This window comes from Hemiscyllium ocellatum, chromosome 2, assembly GCF_020745735.1.
Source record: "Hemiscyllium ocellatum isolate sHemOce1 chromosome 2, sHemOce1.pat.X.cur, whole genome shotgun sequence".
In the NCBI taxonomy this organism is placed as follows: Eukaryota; Metazoa; Chordata; class Chondrichthyes; order Orectolobiformes; family Hemiscylliidae; genus Hemiscyllium; species Hemiscyllium ocellatum.
Window position 1 is genome coordinate 148,270,375 of NC_083402.1, and position 20,569 is coordinate 148,290,943.

At 41.6% G+C, this 20,569-nt stretch overlaps 1 protein-coding gene across 1 annotated transcript; it reads right to left on the reverse strand.

Moving 5' to 3' along the window:
* Positions 1-3,715: 3,715 nt before the first annotated feature.
* Positions 3,716-19,906, reverse strand: vldlr (very low density lipoprotein receptor). Its single transcript, XM_060841056.1, has 19 exons — positions 19,622-19,906; positions 17,645-17,764; positions 15,961-16,083; positions 14,989-15,111; positions 13,787-14,158; positions 12,630-12,752; positions 12,433-12,555; positions 11,845-11,964; positions 11,642-11,767; positions 11,122-11,293; positions 10,448-10,669; positions 10,217-10,335; positions 8,950-9,089; positions 8,640-8,781; positions 8,269-8,418; positions 5,891-5,971; positions 5,072-5,149; positions 4,645-4,814; positions 3,716-4,157 (listed from the first exon to the last, which is right to left on the reverse strand). The coding sequence occupies exons 1-19, from the start codon at positions 19,686-19,688 to the stop codon at positions 4,122-4,124; spliced, it is 2,607 nt and encodes an 868-aa protein (XP_060697039.1). The 5' UTR covers positions 19,689-19,906; the 3' UTR covers positions 3,716-4,121.
* Positions 19,907-20,569: the final 663 nt, after the last annotated feature.

The following is a 20,569-nucleotide window of genomic DNA, read 5'->3' on the forward strand; positions in this document are numbered from 1 at the left end:
GGCCTAGTCTGCTAGGGCCAGATCGGTCCTGATGTCTGTATAATTACCTCCAAACTCATTTGTGTGAGAAATTGAATTCTGTGTTCTGGAGTGAGTGAGTGTGATCAAACTTTGCTGGAGGATCCTTTAATAGTCACCTCATACAAAATACCAAATTCCAGGATAGCCTACCTCCTGGTTAGCCTCACTTGTGCCAAGAAGTAATCTAATGGGTGAACTTGAGGCTGTGCCTCTGCCAATTAATGATCTAGTTTATGTACATAAAGCAATAATGTACAATTTTTCCCAAGCCCCTAGTATTCTGCTTTATATAGTGCTACAATGGGGCATTCCACCAGTATAAAGAATTTACCTATCCTCTTTAAATCAAGAGGTCAACACTACATTTCGTTTGTTTATGCAGGGAAGATTAGCATTGACCAGAAGTGGCATGCTTAGTGAAAAGCTGGCTAGGAGATGTCAGATGTGAGAGACTAATTTGACTCTTCAAAGCCTGTTCATCTACAAAAGGCACATGTCAGTGTGATAGAGTATTCACTTGCCTGGAAGTGTGCAGCTCCAACAGGCAAGCAGCTAGATGTCTAGGGCAAAAGCTTAAAAAAAATCACACCACCAGGTTATAGTCCAACAGGTTTAATTGGAAGCACTAGCTTTTGAAGCGCTGCCCTTCATCAGGTGGTTGTGGAGTACACAATTGTAAGACACAGAATTTATAGCAAAAGTTTACAGTGCAGTGCAACTGAAATTATACATTGAAAAATCTTGATTGTTAAAGTCTCTCATCTGTTAGAATGACCATGATAGTTCCACTTTCATGTGTAAATCACAATTTCTTTTTAAAAGTTACATTCTCAAGTTAACTGTGACAATTGATGTTAGCCAGACAATATGTTGAAGATGTTAGTCCCGTGTTCTCTGCCTGTGCCATAATGTTTAGACTGATTCTAATCTAAAAAGTGAGTTAACAGTCTTACATGAATTCATGCAGTTTTTGAGCAAAGTTAAATGAAACTCTACAAGTACAAATTCACACCATAAACGTATATATGTGCATGTGGGTTTTTGAGTCTCTCTGTCTATCTGGGGTGGGGGATTGAGAGTGTGAGAGAGCATACATATGAGTGTAGCGTGTCTAAGTCAGAGAGAGGATGCATGTGTAGTGTGGGTGTGTGTGTCTGTGAATACATGTGTGTGTAAGAGTGTCTGTGTTTGTGTAAAGTGCAATGCTGGTCACCTGTAGTGTGACTTGAACCCAAGGTCCCATTTAAGGTCCTCCCAATGGGTACGGAACTTAGCTATCAGCCTCTGCTCAACCTTTTGCTGCTGTCTGTCCCAAAGTCCGCCTTGGAGGATGTCCACCTGAAGGTCAGAGGTCGAATGTCCTGGACCGCTGAAATGTTCCCTAACTGGGAGGGAACAGTCCTGTCTGTTGGTTGGTGAAACCGAGCACAGGCCAAGGCAACAGATGATTGGGGACCGCACACTGTACCATGCCTCAGGGCATTCTTGTCTGCAGCATATAAGATAGCCAATGTTGTCTGAGTCACATGAGTATCTGCCACATGCATGGTGGGAGGTGTCCCCACGTGCAACGGTGGTGTCCATGTCCACATCTTGCAGCGCCTACGGTGACAGGGTTGTATGGAGTGGTCCTGAAAGCCGGGCAGCTTGCTACGAACAATGATCTGTTTGAGGTTTGGCAGTTGTTTAAAGGCAAGTAGTGGAGGTGTGGGGAAGGTCTTGGTGAGATGCTCATCCTCATTGATAATAGGTTGCAGGTCAAAGAACATGGCATAGTTTGTCAGCTCATGGGGAAGTACTGAACAATGAAGGGTAGCCTGTTGGTTGCAGCATATCTGTCTCCTGAGGAGGTCATTACAGTTCCTTGCTGTGGCACGTCAGAACTGGCTGATCAGTTGAGCATCAGACTGTTCTGGAGGGCATCCTGAGTACTTCCAGGTGCCCATCACATTCCTCACCTGAACAATTCCAGTGTACGTGTAAGGCTTGTCCATAGGGAATAGCTGTTTTAATATGTTTTGGGTGGATGCTGGAAGAGTGTAGTATTGAGAGGTTGCCTATGGTAGAGTGCAGTGCTGAGATGTCCATCCTTGATGGAAATGGATGTGTCAAAAGAATGAGACATAGTCAAGAGTAGTCCATGGTGAGTTTGATGGTGGGATGAAGCTTGTTGATAGCACTGCAGTTTTCAGTGACTCCTTGCCATGGGTCCAGAGGAAGAAAAGTATCAATGCACCTGGCATATAAATGTTGGTTAGAGGTCCTGCATAGAGAAGTCTTGTTTGAACCTGTGCATAAAGATGTTGGTATATTGGAGTGCAAATTTGGTCCCCATAGCTGTTTGATGTCTGGATGAAAAATTGGTTGTCAAAAGGTGGCACTGTTGAGAGGATAGGGTGGATGAGTTGTAGGACAGCGTTTGGAGATTGGTAGTTGTTGGTGTTGAGTACTGAGGCTATTGCCATGAGACCATCATGTGGGGATGCTGGTGTAGTGTGCTGAAACATCCATTGTGTTGATGAATGCTCCCAGTTTGACTGGTCTGTGGGTGCTGAGTTTCTGGAAGAAATCTTTAGTGTTGCAACAGAACCTTCAACATGAGATCCTTACACAAGGTCCCATTGCCTGATATGATGGTATGTCCTGGTGTACTTTTGGAAGGCACTGGATGTCTCCTACATGAGGAGGAGAAGCAAATAGGGCAAAAAGCTGTCTGGTAGGATGAGCACCATTTGAGTGTAGCACTCCATCCACAAGATATCACACAAAAAGTGCAGACTAAAATAGGACTTGCCAAATTCCTAGCCAGTACTGGGTGAAGAATAGCAAAATCCCAATGCAAGCTCATGCCCCTCACCATCCTGACTGGGCAGGACACTACCTGGGAGTGGAGCAAAAGTTTTGCTTTCTAATCAAAAGCACAGACTAAGTGGTTTAACAATGCCAACTCACCACTACCTCAAAAGGATCAGTGATTAGATCATTGACCTGACCAGCAAGAACCCCAAAAAAAAAAATTAGCAGAAGCTTCAGTGATGAGGGTTTGACTTCAATTAAATGGCTGTGGTTCTTAAGATTACAGAAAAGGTATTCTGCTGTATTGTGGCCCTAGTTCTAGAGCAAACAAGCCAGTCTGAGACTGGAGCTGAAAGCCTGCATTGTTTCATGTTAGAGCAGCTCCCATCATGAGAAATCTTTCAATCTAGGTTTTAAAAGCTAGCGTGGATCAGCTGCATGGTCTCATGGTGCTGTCTTTAACTTTGATATTTCTATCTTAAACCTCAACCTTGCTGCCAATGGTCATTTCCTGTGCATTTAAAATGCTTTTGCCCATTAAAACACAATCAAACTTCTGTCTAATACTGCCATTCTAGGAGTTAGTTATTTCAGGGTCTAGTAACCTAAAAAGTTTCCTCCAGCAGTATTCTGCTATCACTAGTACTTTGTCTATTGACTGTTGAGGATGTTTAAGCAAAAACAAGACTTAGTCCCTGCAAGGCCCACTGGTTCTGAACTTTCCTGGGGGTTAAACAAGTCCATACCAATTGGCAGAAAGTCAGGAATGTGCTGTGACCTTGAAAGGCTTTAACAGTGAACTCATGGACCTTCAACCACCCTATTTATCATATCCTCAAAATATAAAATTTGACTAGTGTAAGTTGCAGTGTAGTTCCAAGTGGAAAAGACAACTATATTCCAAATGCAATTATGAGTTTTATTTTGTTAACAGTATTGGAAGCATGGCAAGTTAGACAAATGCCTATTTGGCATATAAAAATTCTTACAAACCCTCAGCAGTTTGGCAATTGTCCTTTTACCCCAGCCATTGCAAAAAATCTGTATTCAAAAATGCTCAAGACTTATTTACAAGTTTATACAATTAACAGTATCTTTAGATACCAGCCTGCATTTCACCACAAGGTGGTGAAAAGTGCTTGAAAAGTGTTAATACTGCAAGATAGAGGAATGACAGTGACTTTAGTCTTTAAATAAGTTATGTACATAGAAAATAGTTCAAAACCCATGTTACATGCTGTTGTCTAGGTAATGTAGGTCACTGAGCTGCATATCAAACTAGTTGATAGCAAAACTTCAAAGGATCATGCTGAATCATCTTCTGTGTTGACAATGGAGATCTAAAAAGTAAAAGTAACGATAGTAAGTCAATTATTTGTATACACCAAGCTCAAAATTACTGCCTAGAAGACATAGGAGACTAATAATATAGTAAGAGGGAACTGATCCTTACATGCATGGGGTTTGGAACTGTGACTAGGTGGAGGAATGTTTCATTATAACCGAAATGAATGTGGCTTAAGTGATAACCACCCCTTGAGGAATGAACTGTTTTTGGAAAGAATGGACTAGTAAGAGCTGCTGCTGCCATCTAGTAGGAGAAGTGTTAGCCTGGTTAAAAGTCAAGAGGTATTTCCCAATTATGGTAACAATTGGGATCTACCTTCAAGAACTCTCAGCAATGATACTTGCCAATTGGTTATTATTTTTACAGTTAAACTTTTGAAACAGTCAGGATGAAATTTAAACTAATTCTAAACAGAATATCTATATAGATTAGAGGGACTTCAGCTGAGGTAATTGATTTTTCAAAGCTACATTACTTACTGCAGGGTAAGTGTGGCCAACTGCTTGGCTTTGCTTATTGATATCAATGTTCAAGTTGTCTTCTGTGGTTTTCAAGTAGACAGGATTATCAAAGTTCATACTTTTTGTATTCTTGTTTTGCCAGTTGCGCCATGCAATGTAACCAGCTACACAGGCTATTGCTACAAGCACTGGAAGAAAAAACAAAGCACAATGAGTGTTCTGAACTTTGTCTCCTGAAAAAGTGGCTGAAATAAGTCAGACTACATTAGTGTAGTCACTTCAGTGAAAGACTAAAAAGGGATTAATGTGAAGCCAAGTGCTACAGTGGGTCAGGGGAAGAGGCTAAAAAGTTACTGGGATATTCAAGTCCATTAGATGGAGAGGACTTTCAAGCCAGGTCACATGCAAGCCTTGCACAACAGAAAAATGCCCAGAGATTACTTACAAACAGGAATAATAATCCAGACAGTGGTGGATCCTTTCTCAAAGTGGCTCACTTGGAGTGGAACACTCACATTTGTACCTGTGAGATACAAGACATTGCTTCAGATGACAAGTACATATGGGAAAATTCACTTTTAGAGATGTGCTGAAGAGTGGAGTTCACTCCATTCTGAATTACTGCATCCATTGTGCCAAGGACATTGGGAAAATGACTGGCCTCACCAGGTTGGAGTGTTTTGACACCAGTGGACTTTGGCTCAAGAGCTAGCCAGCAGCTTTAATATACACTTGAACCAAAGTTATTTTTAAATTGGGTCTACAAGAGTAAAGATTGAACTTCAAAAGTCAGATCTAAATATTGCTACAATATTTGTGCAGCAGTGCTAACTATCTGCTCCTTCCACAAGATTTGTATGCCCCAGCACTAGAACTTAACATAAGCAGCACAAAGATTTGTAAGGTAGAACAGCTTGGAAGTGAGTGAGCCCATTTCTGTAATTTGCAGAACTTTGCTTTTTCTGCAGTAAGTGGTCAGAAAACCAGACTCCATCCCATTGATCCCAATAACTTGGGTTTAGATCCTGACTTTCTCCCATTTATGGTAGAATGCCACTGAAGTTGGAGGAATGTATGACTCACATTTGGGATGAAAGTCCACTAGCTGAAGTAACTGGAGGAAAAAAGTTAATTTGTTTCCTCCCTTGCCACATGAGTCAGTTGGAGCTTTGTAGCCAAGTGATTGGGACTTGGCTGCATTTGTAATTACGATCCATGCCAGAGAAGCACAAGTTGACACTACATCACTAGAAAGGAAAGTTACCTCTAGAGCCTGGAAGTGCAGTTGACATTAGATGGGAAGCAGAGGAAGGTGGAATGTGAGCACGTCCAGTACTTGTAGTTCCTTAGAAGGAAAATAAATTAGTCAAGAAAATGTCCTTGCTCAATTCATCCAAGTTAATTGCCAACATTGGAAAACTGCAGTGCCTAATTTTAGTATTATCAAAAATGGAAGTTTTAGTGGAAACTAAGTACCATTGAGTTCAAGGCCAATTGTTAATCCACTTCTGGTTTGTAGATGGGACAGAAGTGGCACTTGGTCTGTGGCTCCAGAATGCCAATCTGGAGAAATCACTTCTGCTCAGTTTGTGAATCAAGTGACTAGCCACAGAAACAGTCTAGTCGAGTGTATGGAATGGGATAAGGGTTTGAAATTTGTCGTGGTGGTACTGAAAGTGCTCCAAAAACAAATTTAGTCTGATCATGAAGCTAAAAAGCTTTAGCCTTGTTAGTTTGAAGGGTATTCAAGTTTCCTAGTGGAATTACAACTGCTGTAACTAGACTGCAACATCCTTAAGTGACATTATCCTTCTAGCAGAAAGTTAGGAGCCTTCTGGGAAGGAGAGAGTCATTTGGACTGGAAGCCACCTAGAAAGTTACTTGAACCCTAGAAACTGCATTTAGCAGTGCCTGAACTAGACTCCATGGCTACCAGAGACTTAAGTTCTAGTAGAAAATTAGAGGCTTTGCTATGGGGAAACCTCATGCATCTATGTCCAGATGAGTGAAGTCATGATAGCATTTAAGATGCCTGCCAAGCTAGTACAAGCAGTAGTGACTGAAATCTTTGACCTTTAGGTTAGTGAAGAATTCTCCACTGAATCGCTTGTAGGGAAATTCAAACTACATCCTGCAGGTAACTGCTCATGACTCATGGTCAAGGGACTGGTTTAGAGAGTGCAGCTAACAGATGTATCCTTGGCCTGGTCATGTTTCATTTAAGCTAGTCCAGATGTTGGAACCACTGAACAAAGTCAACCCATGGAAGTTTATGCTCACCAGTGGGTGAGGGTAGATGAAAATCTGGGGTTGAAAAGGGATGTCTATTGAGGGTTTGATACAGTTGTGCACTGACATGCAGATAAGTAGCTGAATTCTGTCAGTGCTGAAGCATGAAACGAAGCCATATTCCTGACACCAAGACAGGCTAGGACACAAGTTGGCAATTTTTCATTTTGCTGTAATGAGACCATGCCAAAAGGGCAGTTCTCAGCATGCTGTTCAGAAGTAGTAATATTCACTGGTCAGTTAATTTCATGCCTCAAGTCTCAAATGAGAGAAGAGCTGAAACTATTGGACAGTGGCATTAGTCAGAATGCTAACAGCTCACTTTAATTACATTTAGCAAATTAGGGTGGCACAGTGGTTAGCACTGCTGTCTCAGTGCCAGGGACCTGGGTTCAATTCTCACCTCAGGTAAATTCCTGAGTCAGTCACACTTTCTCCCTGTGTCTGTGTGGGTTTCCTCTGGGTGCTCTGGTTTCCTCCCACAGTCCAAAGATGTGGAGTCAGGTGAATTGGCCATGCTAAATTGCCTGTAGTGTTAGGTAAGGGGGTATGGGTGGGTTGCACTTCGGTGGGTCGGTGTGGACTTGTTGGGCCGAAGGGCCTGTTTTCACACTAAGTAATCTAATCTAAAAAAATGTAAGGCTTTAGCAATTGTTACAGCAACTCTAGGGCACTGACTAGAATGTTATGCAGGAGGTGGTCAATTGCAAGTGACTGCTCCCCAGTCAGGCAGAAAATGAAGTGGTCTGAATTTAGACCAGTATTAAAGTAATGCTGATTTGAAGTGAAGTTAGAATCAGACTGACAAGAGCCTTGGAGTGATCAGACAGCATGAGGGGTAGAAAACTCCTGTTTCTGGTATGTACTCCATTACACAATCTTGAACATACCAGACAGACCATGTCACCTGATGCTGCCTTGCTTGCTGTGTTCTTTAGCCTCTGTCTACTTGGACTTCCAGCATCTGCAGTTTTGTCTAGAAAGTCAATGGCCACTTGAGAACCAGAGTCTTTTAACAAATCATGTCAAGCTTTGTTGGGCCAAGTCTTCAGGAAAATCATATGTTGAACACCTTACTCCATAGTAAGGTCAGTGCAATGGAACAACCTACTTTGTGCAGTGAGCTTGCAATTGCTGATGAGGAACTAAGACTGCACTATGAAACTTATGGCTACCATCTGCAGGAGCAGCCAACATGCTGCAATGGCCCATGCTCTCACCATATTTAGTAGCATTAGGTGCACTTGAGTGGTTTGTAACCAAGGCTGGCCTTACTAGGCAAATAAGCTTAGAAAAAAAAAACTTGGTCAGGTTGAGAGTTGCAGACAAATAGAAGAGTTAACACCTGCATACCTATTTTACATTGTAGGCCATCTTGCGCTAGCACCATACCATGGGGACATACACAGGTGTACTTGGGAGAATGGCTGTTAATTTGGGGAGCTGGCAGGCACATGTGTTCACAGCCTCCATTCCTCACTTTCTCATTGCACCAGTTGGTTCCTGTTGAAAGAAGTTTAAGTTTATACCTAGATTAGCCACAAGTTCATATTTGGAGCTCAGCTCATTTCAGTTTGGCAAACTGAAGTCAATCCTTTAAGTAGATTCCCATATCAGAAACAGCTCAAATATGGCACTCTTGAGGTAGTAGCAGTCTTGATGCAATACTTGGCATGCTTTGATGTTCTATTTGAAGGGATAAGGCACTAAAAAAAGTTTCATACCTGATGGCTGCACAAGTTGATGATAAACTATGATATCTTGTGGTTCATTAAGATTGAAAGCAAGCAACACCATATCTTGTCCTGTGAACTTGTTAGCACCATAGATAGCTTCATTTTCTCCATCAGTCCAGAAGACACGGTCCTAAAGAGATTAGTCAGTGAAGGCAGCTTAAGTACTTAGGCAGGCTAGGTTATATTGTAAAGAAATGCAGCCACTAAACTTAGCTTAGAAAAGCCAGCTACTACTAATGCTCTCCAATCAGAACATGCCAGGATAAAGTTTAATGAGAGAAAAAAATGACATCCTTACTTCAAACACAGCAACAGCAAAAGGATGAGCAAGGAACTCATGTGACAAGACCACTCTTCTTCTATCTTCTCCATTTAGGGTCACACTGGATAGGGTGTGCATTTTTGAGTCAACCCAATAGAGACGGCTTTTCACAAGATCTGTGGACAGAGGCAACCATTAGACATTGGAGCAGGATTTGGCTCTTCAGCCCATCACATCTGCTCTACTGGTCATGGCAGATAAGTTACTCAACTTTAATTGGTCTGCAACTTTTGCTACTCAAGAGCCTTAGCCTTAAATGAGCTGGTGTCACAGCAGGCTGTAGAAGTCATCCATGGATTCACCATGCTGACTGCAAAAGTCTGTTCTGAAAGGGAGGTCTTCCTTTATTCTAAGGGAGAGTGACCTCAGGTCCACCAATTGTAGGATCAGCCCAACATTGAAAAGATACTAATGGCCTTGAGCAAATCTCATTCTAAGCTCCAAGTATAAACCTAATCTTCAAAAAAAGGAGGCTCATTAAAGCTTTTCATTCCTGGACTATCAAGATTGAATAGTTGAGGGCCTCTACATACAGGTAGTGGGGCCCAAAACTGCACAATGCTCCAAACAGTCTGATCAGTACATTAAGACCCATTTTTATATTCAAAGATTTGCTTAAAGAATCAGTCTGCAAGTTTACTTCAAGAATCCTTGATGAGAATTCAAGTCTTTGCAATTCAGATTGCTGGATTTTCTCCCCATAGTGTAGGCTTTTCCTCTTATTCTACCTACCAAGTGGGTGACCTCATTTCCCAGGTTTACTCCATCTGCCACTTTTGCCCACTAACCTGCCCAATCCTTCTGCAGCCTCCAATGCTCTATTTCAAGAGAGAGGATGCCTGCAGTTCCTTCATTGAAAAGTGAAAGGTTTTGTGGTGGGACATCCTTTTAGGACACCACTTGTCACTGGCTGCCATCTTGGACTCCTTTCTATTGTTTTCTGCCAGACAGAAGAGCTTTTATCATACTAGCACAGAGTCTCTGGCAGTGGTTAGCCCTGGGCAACTGTTCAATTTGTGCTGTTTTGGAGTTTGTGCTCTGGTTTCTTCAGTCTGAAGATGTGCAGGTTATGCATATTGGCCATGCTAAGTTGGCCAGGAATGTGTAGGTTAGGTGTTAGGCAGTGGTAAGTATAGAGTAATGGGTTTGGGGAGTGGGGATGTTAGGTCAAGTGACCTGTTTCTACCATAGGGAAGCAATGTAGCCTCCTGTGTGGCACTTTGTTAGGGTGCATTTCACTTACCAAGTGCAATTCCATTGGGCCATTGGATGTCTCTGCTAACCAAAAGCTGTCGATCCACACCATTCATTCCTGCTTTCTCTATTTTTGCAGGCTCACCCCAGTCTGACCAGTAAACAAATCTGGGAGAAAGTTAAAGACAAAAAAGTTTGTACAAGCAATGATAGCAGCTTGCAGGCAAAATATTCTGGTTTTGCTTGTGGCATGCAGTGCTGTATAGTTTATATAGAGTACCCATTTAGTGGATCAACAGCGATAGAAGCTGGCTCCCTTAGATCAGTGTCAAAGAGAGTCTTCTTTTTGGTTCCATCAAAAGTGGTTACAGAGATACTTTTAAAGCCCAGATCAGTCCAGTAGATGTTCTTGTAAATCCAGTCCACAGCAATCCCCACAGGGATTTTAACATCACCAGCAATTTTGAAGTGGCCATCTGAACTCCTTTGATCCAGAGAAGTACTGTTTAAGAAACAAGCCAATAAGAAAATTTAGTTCAAGGCATTAAGTGAATTAATACACAGCTGTTAGCTACTTTAATGCTAGACTTTCTTTGTCATGTAGATTACTTGCTTTGTGATTGTTCAGCTCAGTTTTCTAAAATGGGAACACTATCCCAGATTAGTTGTCTAAGGCAATATTCAAGTCTGATAGAAATGAAATCTGGACAAATTAGATGGGATGGTAAGCAAGCTCAATAGTTGTAGAATTCATTTAAAATGAGTTATTTTCAGATAGTAGAGCCTGAAGTGGTCAAAAACCCACACAGCAAACTCAGGAATTGAAGACTGCAGCATCTACAGACCAGGAAAGTCAGTTTAGTGCCATGCATAGAGGCTAAAGTCACTTGCTACATGGCATTAAAGTCAAATTTTGGAAAGTCTTGTGATCAGAAGGTTGGTGGCTTCAGTTACCTGAAAATTGCCCGTTCTCCCAAGTCAGCCCAGAAGAGTCTTTGCTCTGCAACATCAGCATCCAGTGCTACAGTGTTTCTCAGTTGCTCAACTACTTCAGTGTACTCCTTGTGCTCCAGTCCGATTTTCCTGATATCACGCCGATTAGTAAACATTAAATAAGGTTCTTTACCTGTAAGAAGAAGTCTTTAATTCAAAAGTTCATTTTACTAACCCAAACTACCTGCAGCAGGTTGCTCAATACAATTGTCAAGAAGTGACAAAAAAGTACAACTTCAGGTGAACACAAGTTCCTCTGAACTCATTTGGGCTAGACTTAGCAGGAAAGTTGACCAAGGTGGTAAAGGCTGGTTGGCCAAATTGTTAACATTTATTTTGTTAGAGTCAAAGACAAATTGGGATTAAATGTTAAAATGACTAGCAAGCCTTAGTATTAAGTTGGAGTAGCAGCTCAGTTTGAAGTGAGAGATTAGTACTCTAGCTGAAAATTTGCTGGCTGGAAGACATTTCAGTTTCTTACCTACGGCCTTGCAAACTCCATTAGCTGGATCCATTTGATATCCTTCATAGCACTCACATTTGTAACCTCCTTTCAAGTTGATGCAGATTTGACTGCATACACTAGGGTTTTGGCATTCATCAACATCTGCAGATTAAGTTAGCAATAAGTATTAGATTATGGAATGACAAATCCATGAAGTTGTTTAAATAAAGTTTTTTTACCTCCACATGTTTTTCTGTCAGCCAACTCAAAGCCAGCAGGGCAATCACATTCATAACCAACAACAAGATCTCTGCAGACATGAGAGCATCCTCCATTGTTAACTAGACATTCATTCAAATCTAAAAAAAGAATGAAATTGTTAGCTTGATGTACAGACTAGCTAAACTGAAATCCAGTTGAGAGTTTGATTAATGTTTAATATGGACTCATTATCTGAAGTTGGGCAACAATATTTCGTTGCAGTATTTGTGCTCCAACACCATTCCAAATGGGAAGTCACTGCATAAGTGATCAGAACTACATTTTAGTTTGAAACATTGCTGGCTTGTGTACAAGCCAAAAACCAATGTCTGGTTTGGTCTGTTTGTTCAACATTAGCATTGAAGAACCAATGGACTTTGGCTTGTTTACCAAAACAAGTTTTGCTCTTTAGGTCAAGGTAGTGGTTAGAAGCAAATTCTTTATTCAAAGCCATGTCTGTCTATTAGATGGTTATAGACCAGTTGCCAATTACTTCAGTGGATGCAAGTTAGATTTAGAAGAATTCTGAAGCAGAAAAAAGTCAGTTCTACTGAAGAACCACTTACTACATTCTTTGAGGGGTTCATCACTCCAGTCCTGGCAATCCTGCTGCTGATTACATACTAGAGTCATATCGATGCATTCTCCACTGTGGCACTTGAAGTTAGTTGGACCAGTACATTCTGAAACTGAATGGAGGATAATTATTAGAACTGTTCAGATTGGGACTAGGAAGCCTGCAACAGTTATAACCAGCACTTACCATTCTTGCAGTTGATCTCATCAGTACCATCATGGCAGTCTCTAAATCCATTACATTGCCTGCTTCCATGAATACAGCTTCCATCAGCACATCTGAAGTTATCTGGTCTACATGTTTGTGGAGCTAAAAAAGGGAGACAACCTTAGATTGGCAAACAGATGCTTACAAGTGGAATTTTCACTAGAAAACATTGATTAGTCATGCACTGGAGGGAAGCTAGTTAGATTGCAGATGTTAAAGGTGTACAGATTGCCCTTTAGTGCTAGAGTTCAGAACAGATTGGCTAAAGTCAGCTTTTAGCATTAAGTGACATCTGCCATTAGGCAAGTGTACATGAAATTGCTGACAGTGAAGCTTTGTCTCACCAAGGTTTGTTACAATCATGCAACCAAGTTTGATTACATTGTAGGACTGGGCCAGTATTTTTGCTTGGCATGTGCAGAGGCATGACATGATTGGGTATTGTGGCACTAGTCACTAGTGTTGAGACAGCTACCATTTTTGTAAGTCACATTGACCTCCAGATCTGGATACTTACTGGTCCAGTTTAAACTTGGGCAATTGAGGTAGATTGCAACAAAGTCAATGACAAAGCCATTGACTTAATGGAGACTGAGGAATGCATCTGCCAGTTACGTGGCAATAGAGCACAGCCATTGCCAAAGTTTCAATGGCAGACAGCTTCATATTGAAGCTGACAACTTTACTGAGTAAGGTACTGACAAATACTTCAAAGACTGCTCTGCAGGAACTATAGTAATATCTGGACAGAATAACCAACATGTTGGTTGCTTCCTAATTGAAGAGGCTGCTACTGTTAGCAAGAGCCATACCCAGAACAAAAATTTGCCCAAGTGTTAAAGACAGACATATTGAAGGAAGGAGAACCTTACACCACCTGCACTTGGTGGCTGAAATCATAGAGGTCAAAGTGTCACTTAGACATTATGTCCCTTACCACTAGTTCATAGGTGAACACTTGGGATGCCCAATGACTTAACCCCTAGTGATGCTGGCCTAAGATTTAGTGAATAAGTTTATGAATGGCAGATTTGAGCTATTTCTGAGAACCAGTCCCTATAACAGCACCCTAAAATTCATGTTCTTCACAAGTGAAGCTGTCAGATGCTAATTCAGACCAATGCCAAGTTACTTACGGCAATTTGCTTCATCGCTTCCATCTCTGCAGTCAGCATCTCCATCACAGTACCATCTACGATGGATGCATTCACCTGAAGCACACTGGATTTCACCAGTAGTGCATTTTACAGTGGGAAGGAGTGCATGGCCACAGCGTTCTGGCAATTCATCGGAGTGATCAGCACAGTCAACATCACTGTCACATACCCATTGTAGAGGAATACATTCTGAACTATTGCACTGAAATTCATGTGGGCCACAGGTGGGTGGTGCACAGTCTTTCTCATCACTTCCATCACCACAGTCATCTTCACCATTACAGACAAAGGTCTTGGAAACACATCTACCACTGGAACATGTAAATTCTTGTGTACTGCAAGTAAGAGCACCTGAAGAGGAAAAAAAGACTTGAAACTAAATGCTTGCTCAATGAACTCAAACTGAAACAAACTTAAAAATTGCTATTTAAACTCATTTTAGATGGGAAGGACTAAATTACAATTTTAAAGTCAGCCTTTGTAAAATGCTGAGAGTCTACACAGCCAGCAGCATTGCTATGTTAGTGAAATAGTGCTCAGTCCACTCCTAAAGGGGATAGATTTGAATGACAGTTTACTGAAGTGGACAAGAAACAGCAAGGACTAAAATAGCATCAGGCTTCTGCCAATCTGATTTCTTCATACTGGAATCGGAAGTAGGCAATGTCTTGCCGTGTTAGGTATAGTCAGCCCCCAGTGGAGGTTTGGAACTAGTAATTACTACAGTGGTCTTAGAGGACGAGAGATCCTTCAGCCCATCAGGTTGGTCTGAACTATCAAAACAGTATAAACATTAGCTCCCCATAGCCTTGGAGGCCATGCCACTTAATGCTTATTAAGTGCTTAAAGTGGATTTTCACTTCAGTTGCCATCCCAATGCATTTCATACCTCCCCCATCCTGGTGAGTCTCTCAACCATACCCCACCAAAAAGTGGTCTTCTGTTTTAGAAAGCACACAATCTGTTAAGATTGTGTTGAGAAGTTAGAATTATCCAACAGCAGAAGATCAAATGCACCAAAAGAAAGTGGCCAGTCATTGCAAGAGGCCATGTGTGGGCTTTCCATTTTTGCTATTGGTATTAGGTCTTTGTCCAGTCCAAACGTTGACACCATTGGTATATACCATAACTGTTTAGACAAGTCAGTTGTTTTCAGAACTTGCAGTTGACTAACAGCTTACCACAGTTTGCTTCATCTCCACCATCACTACAATCTCTTTCACCATCACATCTCCAGGGAATAGGGATGCACTGAGTAGATCCAGAGCTGCAGCTGACTTCATTGACCCGACAAGTTCTCATGTCTGAAAAGGAGAAGCAGTTTAGTTACTGACATGCAAGTTAGAACAGTTTTTCAAAACCAAGAAAGCTGAAACATGGAGTCAAATCTTAGTATTTGCTGAATGCACAATTGAAACTTTTATCCCATGGATAGGACAAGCAGCATAGAGACATACAGCACAAAGTCCCTTTGGTCTCACCAGTCTGTGCTGACCACAATTCCAATTCTAACCCCACTTGCCTGCTCTGGCAGTTATTCCACCAAGCCTTTCCTATTTGCATACTTAGGCAAATGCATTGAAAAATTGGAACTGTACCCACATCCATGAAGTTCATCTCACATGGAACCCCCCCACCCCCCCCAAAAAGACTTTGCCTTGTCAAAACTACCTCACCATAAAAAGGAGTGCCCCCTTCTCTGAAATCCCCATTCTGAGAAGACAGCCACCATACCCCTCATTCCTTTCATAATGAAACACCCTCAACCTTCTATGTTGAAGAGCAGAAAGTGCCCAGCCTCTAGTTTAAGCTCTCCAGCCTGGAGGAGTGTTCTGAACCCTCTAGGAGAGGGGGATCCTTCCTACAGCTGGGTGACCAGAACTGGACATGATTTCAGAGGAGGCCATGTCCTGAGGAAAAAAGTCAGAATGTGCACTGAGGTTTTTCCAGTTGATGCAAGTTCAGGACTTTCATGTGATCAAGTCACAGACCCACATTGAATTGTAAACATGCTTAAAACAAAATAAGCATGCCCAAGCTGCAGTCAGCAAGACTACTTGAGTGAAGTCAGAAAAAGGACAAAGGAGTAATTTCTACTGCATTAGTAGAGCCTCAGCTAGTATAAAAATATCGTGTCAAGCATTAATACTCACGACAGACTTCTGGACTTTCATCTGATCCATCTTCACAATCTGCATCACCATCACACTGCCACCTACTGGGCACACAGTGTCCATCATGGCACACAAAGTCTGAAGCACCACATGTTTTCTTGGCTAAGAGAAACCATTTATACACAGCTTTAATTTTAAAAAAGTTCATTTATCTAGGTAAATAGAGTTAAGTTACACAAGTCTGAGGTTCTCTTTAGATATATCCTTTAGTCAAAGTGAGCCCACTTGTTTAAACTGCTATTAAAAAAGGTTTAATGATAACTTGTGGCCACTGAATTAAACTTGTGCCAAAGAAATACATTGTTGATAGAAAGAACCCCAGAATGTTGACAGATTTTCAGAAAGTGTTAACTGACTTAGTGGTTTGTGGGAAACAATTTTAATTTCTTCCAAAGAAAGTTAATTGTGGGCTGTTCCTTGTACAATAGAAGTCATTAATGGCAGTGTGACAGCTATTATTCACATTCAGAAGGTACCACTATCCCTAGAGCAACAGGTGAAAAACTTAAGGCTTAGTTTGAATCTAAGCTCAGGTGCTAGCTTTTTCTACAGGAGAAAAAAACCATGTAATTTTCTGTGTGCCAGTACTCATACAGCATTTTAAAAAAGTTACCAGAACAAAGGATCATAAGTGTTAAGACAGTGGTTAGGCTAGTACAGACTAAAGTGGCAAGGTGAAAAGGAACACATGGAGGGAGTAATGTATGAGAGTGACAGGGCCTTAGTAGCTGAAGACACCAATCATGGCATCAGGATTTAAAAATCCTGGAGTTATGTCCAGAGATAGGTAGCAAGTCCATTTCTCATTTGATCTACAAGCAGCTACTTTGAGGTTTAACAGATCAGTACCATGTCAGTCAATGTAGATAAAGCATTAACTTCTATCAGTCCTGAAAATTCAGGACTTAGTCAACTACTGGATAGTTTCTTCATTTTTGGCTAATAATGCCAGTGCCATTCAGTTACAAATGCTTACATTTAGCTGTAGTATAGAGGACAGTATTGACAGCTACTCTAGAGGGAGTCTTTCTAGACAACTAGAGAAAATAAAGGGTAGTTATTGGGCAGTTTAATAGACTTCTGCCAAGTTTAGCACTGACATTAGCTTAGACCTGTGCATAACAGTATGCTTAGGATAAACTGTTGTGACTACATCTTCACTAATATAGACTTCAGGTGGATGAGAGTCAGAGCATGAAGAGGAAAAATTTTAAATCAAGTCCAATGGACATGCAATCTTGAAAGTGACAGCTTGCTTAATGTTTAGGCAATAGATCATCAAGTTAATGTTTTACTCAAATTAATGAGAGTTATTACACTAAACTTCAAGGCCATAGTATAAACATTTAGATCTTAACTATCCACATTGAAGTCTAGTGGATGTCCCAAGCTCAGGTGCCTGTTCATTGCTTGAGGGTTAGCCAATTTTTAGTTGTGCCAAAAAATGTTACAATTGAGGCCATTTACATTTCAAGTCATAATGCAGTGTTGAAGCTAGAGGTCAGAAGAATTAGGTTTGACTAACTCACGCTGGATGTTGGACAAAGCTCATCATACTGGAGGATCCTGAACAGGTACAGTGATTGGAAAGCCGAGAATGAACCGACTAGAATTTGAGATACAGGTTGTTAAAGTCTGACAATGGAGTATCTCTGTTCCTTACCACAGGAAGCTTCATCACTTCCATCTGAGCAATCTTCATCACCATCACATTTCCATACCGAGGGAATGCAGCGACCATTCCGGCACTGGAATTGGGATGCCTCACAAGATACACGCGAGCCTCCAAGGAAAGAGGTTACAATTTACACTTCAGCTTTACAAAGTTAACAAAAAAGTCTTAAACTGAGTGTAAGAGTGGCTTAGCAATTCAGCTAGAGAATACACTTTATCATACAGAAGCAAAAAAACTACTACCTTAGAGTGCAGATCACTTATTACTATCTTGTAATTCATCTTTTCAGTAGAATATACCTCAGTAAAGTTTAATACCTGAAGTTACATTGGCAGAGCTCCAAAAGAAGAATTCACATGAATTATCCAGTCAGATTGATATTGGTCTTCAAACCACCTGCTAAGCGATTGTAGTCTCAGATTTCTAGCCCCTTTATAGGAAAGATACGCCTGTGTTTCTCCTCCCAGAAAACTTTAACAGGATACTCAAGACAAACCTGCCTTGTAACCAGCATTCAGATGGAGTTGGGGAAACACGCCAAATCCTTTACCTACACACCCACGTGTAATTGTATTCACAAGTTAAGTATGGCTCTGCCTGACTAAAACAAGCAGCAACATGTTGACATTAAAGATCATTTTGTCTGACTCTCGGAAATGTCAGAGCCACACTGCCAAGGTTAAAAACGCATACTTAACAGTTCAAAGATCACTTTCACAAAAAAGTTTTGCTGAGGAAATCGCTTTGTTTGGCTGCTGGATCAAAAAGCTGTCTAGCCACTTTTGAGTCACAGCTGCGATTAGGACAACAGCAACTGGAGAGAGTGAGAGCACATTTAACAAGGAACACTGATCTAGAGAGGGGAACGGTTTAACTCTGGACTGATTGGAGGGGGTCCACTCTTCCGTTTGAGAAGAGTCCAAATAGCGTTACGTGAATACACCCAATGGAAGTGAACCATTTTTATCATCGTTCCCAAGCCAAGGTCAAACAAGAGATAAGCCTGGAACTCAGGGTTAACTGCTAAAGTTTAACCACATTCCCCGTCCCGGGGGTAAGTGAGTGATGTTCCAGTTTAAAGTTAACTTGGAATAAAAAAAGGTTAACATGACTGAAATCCTGGACTCACGTCAGAGAGGTACAGGTGCAAATAAAGCTACAATAATAATGTCACCACTTGGCAGAGTACGCCATCCACTGATGGTTCTCCCGGTTTGTGGTTTAAAGGATGCCCACTAGTGTGGGTTTCCTGCTACCGTTGGTTTAAGGAAACCAAGCCATTCAGTAAATAACGCAACGCTCCCAGAGCCTTGCATCACATGCACACAGTTCTGAGGCAGCCACCTCAGGGTGGAAAGTTAGAATCTAGTAAGCTCTATTATACTTTGGGAACCAACAATTCGCTTTAAATTAAAGACGCAATGATAGCTAGTGGGACCTGCCATTACACCGCACATTCATTCAGAGGCACTGGCCAGAGCAGCCCAGAATCTAAGAAAACTAGCCACACAGTCAGAGGGATGCGTTATTGGATTTGCTTTTAATACCAAGCATTTCCTTCAGTCAGTGAATGGCTTCTTCAGTTTACTGTTGCCCTTTTAATATTGTGTTCCATTTTTAGATATATAGGTCTGACTATTCCCAAGCCATTTCCTACTATAGAGTGTGCCTTTTTAGTTATCAATTACAAACCAACAGCAGGCGAGTGTGTACAAGCCTGCAAGAGATTGTTACAACAATAAAAGAGCTCCATCTAAAATTTGTAGCCCGACACGATTCAAATGGCACTCAGTATTTCAGCTCCATAGCTAAGGGAATAAATAAGACCAGCTGAGGCTAGAGTCACGTTTTTAAAAGCCTGTCTTTCCTTCCTCTCTCCCCCTCCCTCCCGTCCTTGTCCTCCCCACCTGCTTCCTCACCCCAGGCACTAGTGCAGCTTTAACATAATGGAGTCACAGTACTTACCATGTACATGTCTGCACTGATACATACACACTGCTAGCAGCAGCAAAACCACACGGAGAGGAGTCATTTCACCGTCCCACTGTCAGCAGCAAGCTGCTGATTATTTCGCCCAGTGTTACGGGTAGAACCAGGATATTCCTTTTTTTTCCCCCTTTAAATCCCTCCAGCGAACTCAGGATAGACGGACACGCCAGAGTGACGCACGGACGTGCTTTTAAACGCGTTCCCTTTCCTCTGAAACAACTGGTTGGTGCCCGCGTGCCTCCTGGTCCAATTACCTTGTTAAATAACTGCATGGCAAATGCGGAGCTGATGGGACGGTGAGAGTTCATTTGCTGAATGAGTTCTCACCGCTGGCTGGAACAGATTTGCTTCAGGGTTCTCGCAGACAGACTTCCGCTGGTTAGAAAATGTCTCACAAAAGACTTTGGAGTGATGTTCATGAGTTTTTTTTCCCCCTGATTTGTCAGGGCTGGAAGGTGGGCTCTCCATACACGTACACACATGAGGTAAAAGTACAAGGGTCGAATGGTTATTTATAATCCTACATCCAAATGAAGGGAAGTTGGGTAGAGATGGACATCATGGAAACAGACTCTTCGGTCCAACTCGTCCATGCCGACCAGATATCCTGAAATCAGCTTCGATATAAGTGATGAAGGGCTTATGCTCGAAACGTCGAATTCTCTATTCCTGAGATGCTGCCTGGCCTGCTGTGCTTTGACCAGCAACACATTTGCAGCTTCGGTATAAGTGCCCGAGAGGTGTTTATAGGATTGCAAAATTGATTAGGCTAATAACTGAAAGACTCTTGCTTTAAGTCTTATTAAACTCAGACAATTTCTTGTGAAAGCTACTGACGCTTGACTTTCAGATAAAATTTTGTAGAAAGAGATAAATTCCAACAATTAACAGGATCTTGGACAAAACATTGATCGGATGTTGGAT

What these genes read in the sequence shown, in the direction of transcription:
- vldlr (XM_060841056.1), bottom strand. Translation starts at nt 19,688, where the DNA reads ATGACTCCTCTCCGTGTGGTTTTGCTGCTGCTAGCAGTGTGTATGTAT. An exon ending in TGAGATCAACTGCAAGAATG is followed by an intron (nt 12,556 to 12,629) that starts GTAAGTGCTGGT and finishes TCCTCCATTCAG; the next exon opens with TTTCAGAATGTACTGGTCCA. An exon ending in GCCCAATGGAATTGCACTTG is followed by an intron (nt 9,090 to 10,216) that starts GTAAGTGAAATG and finishes CTCTGTCCACAG; the next exon opens with ATCTTGTGAAAAGCCGTCTC.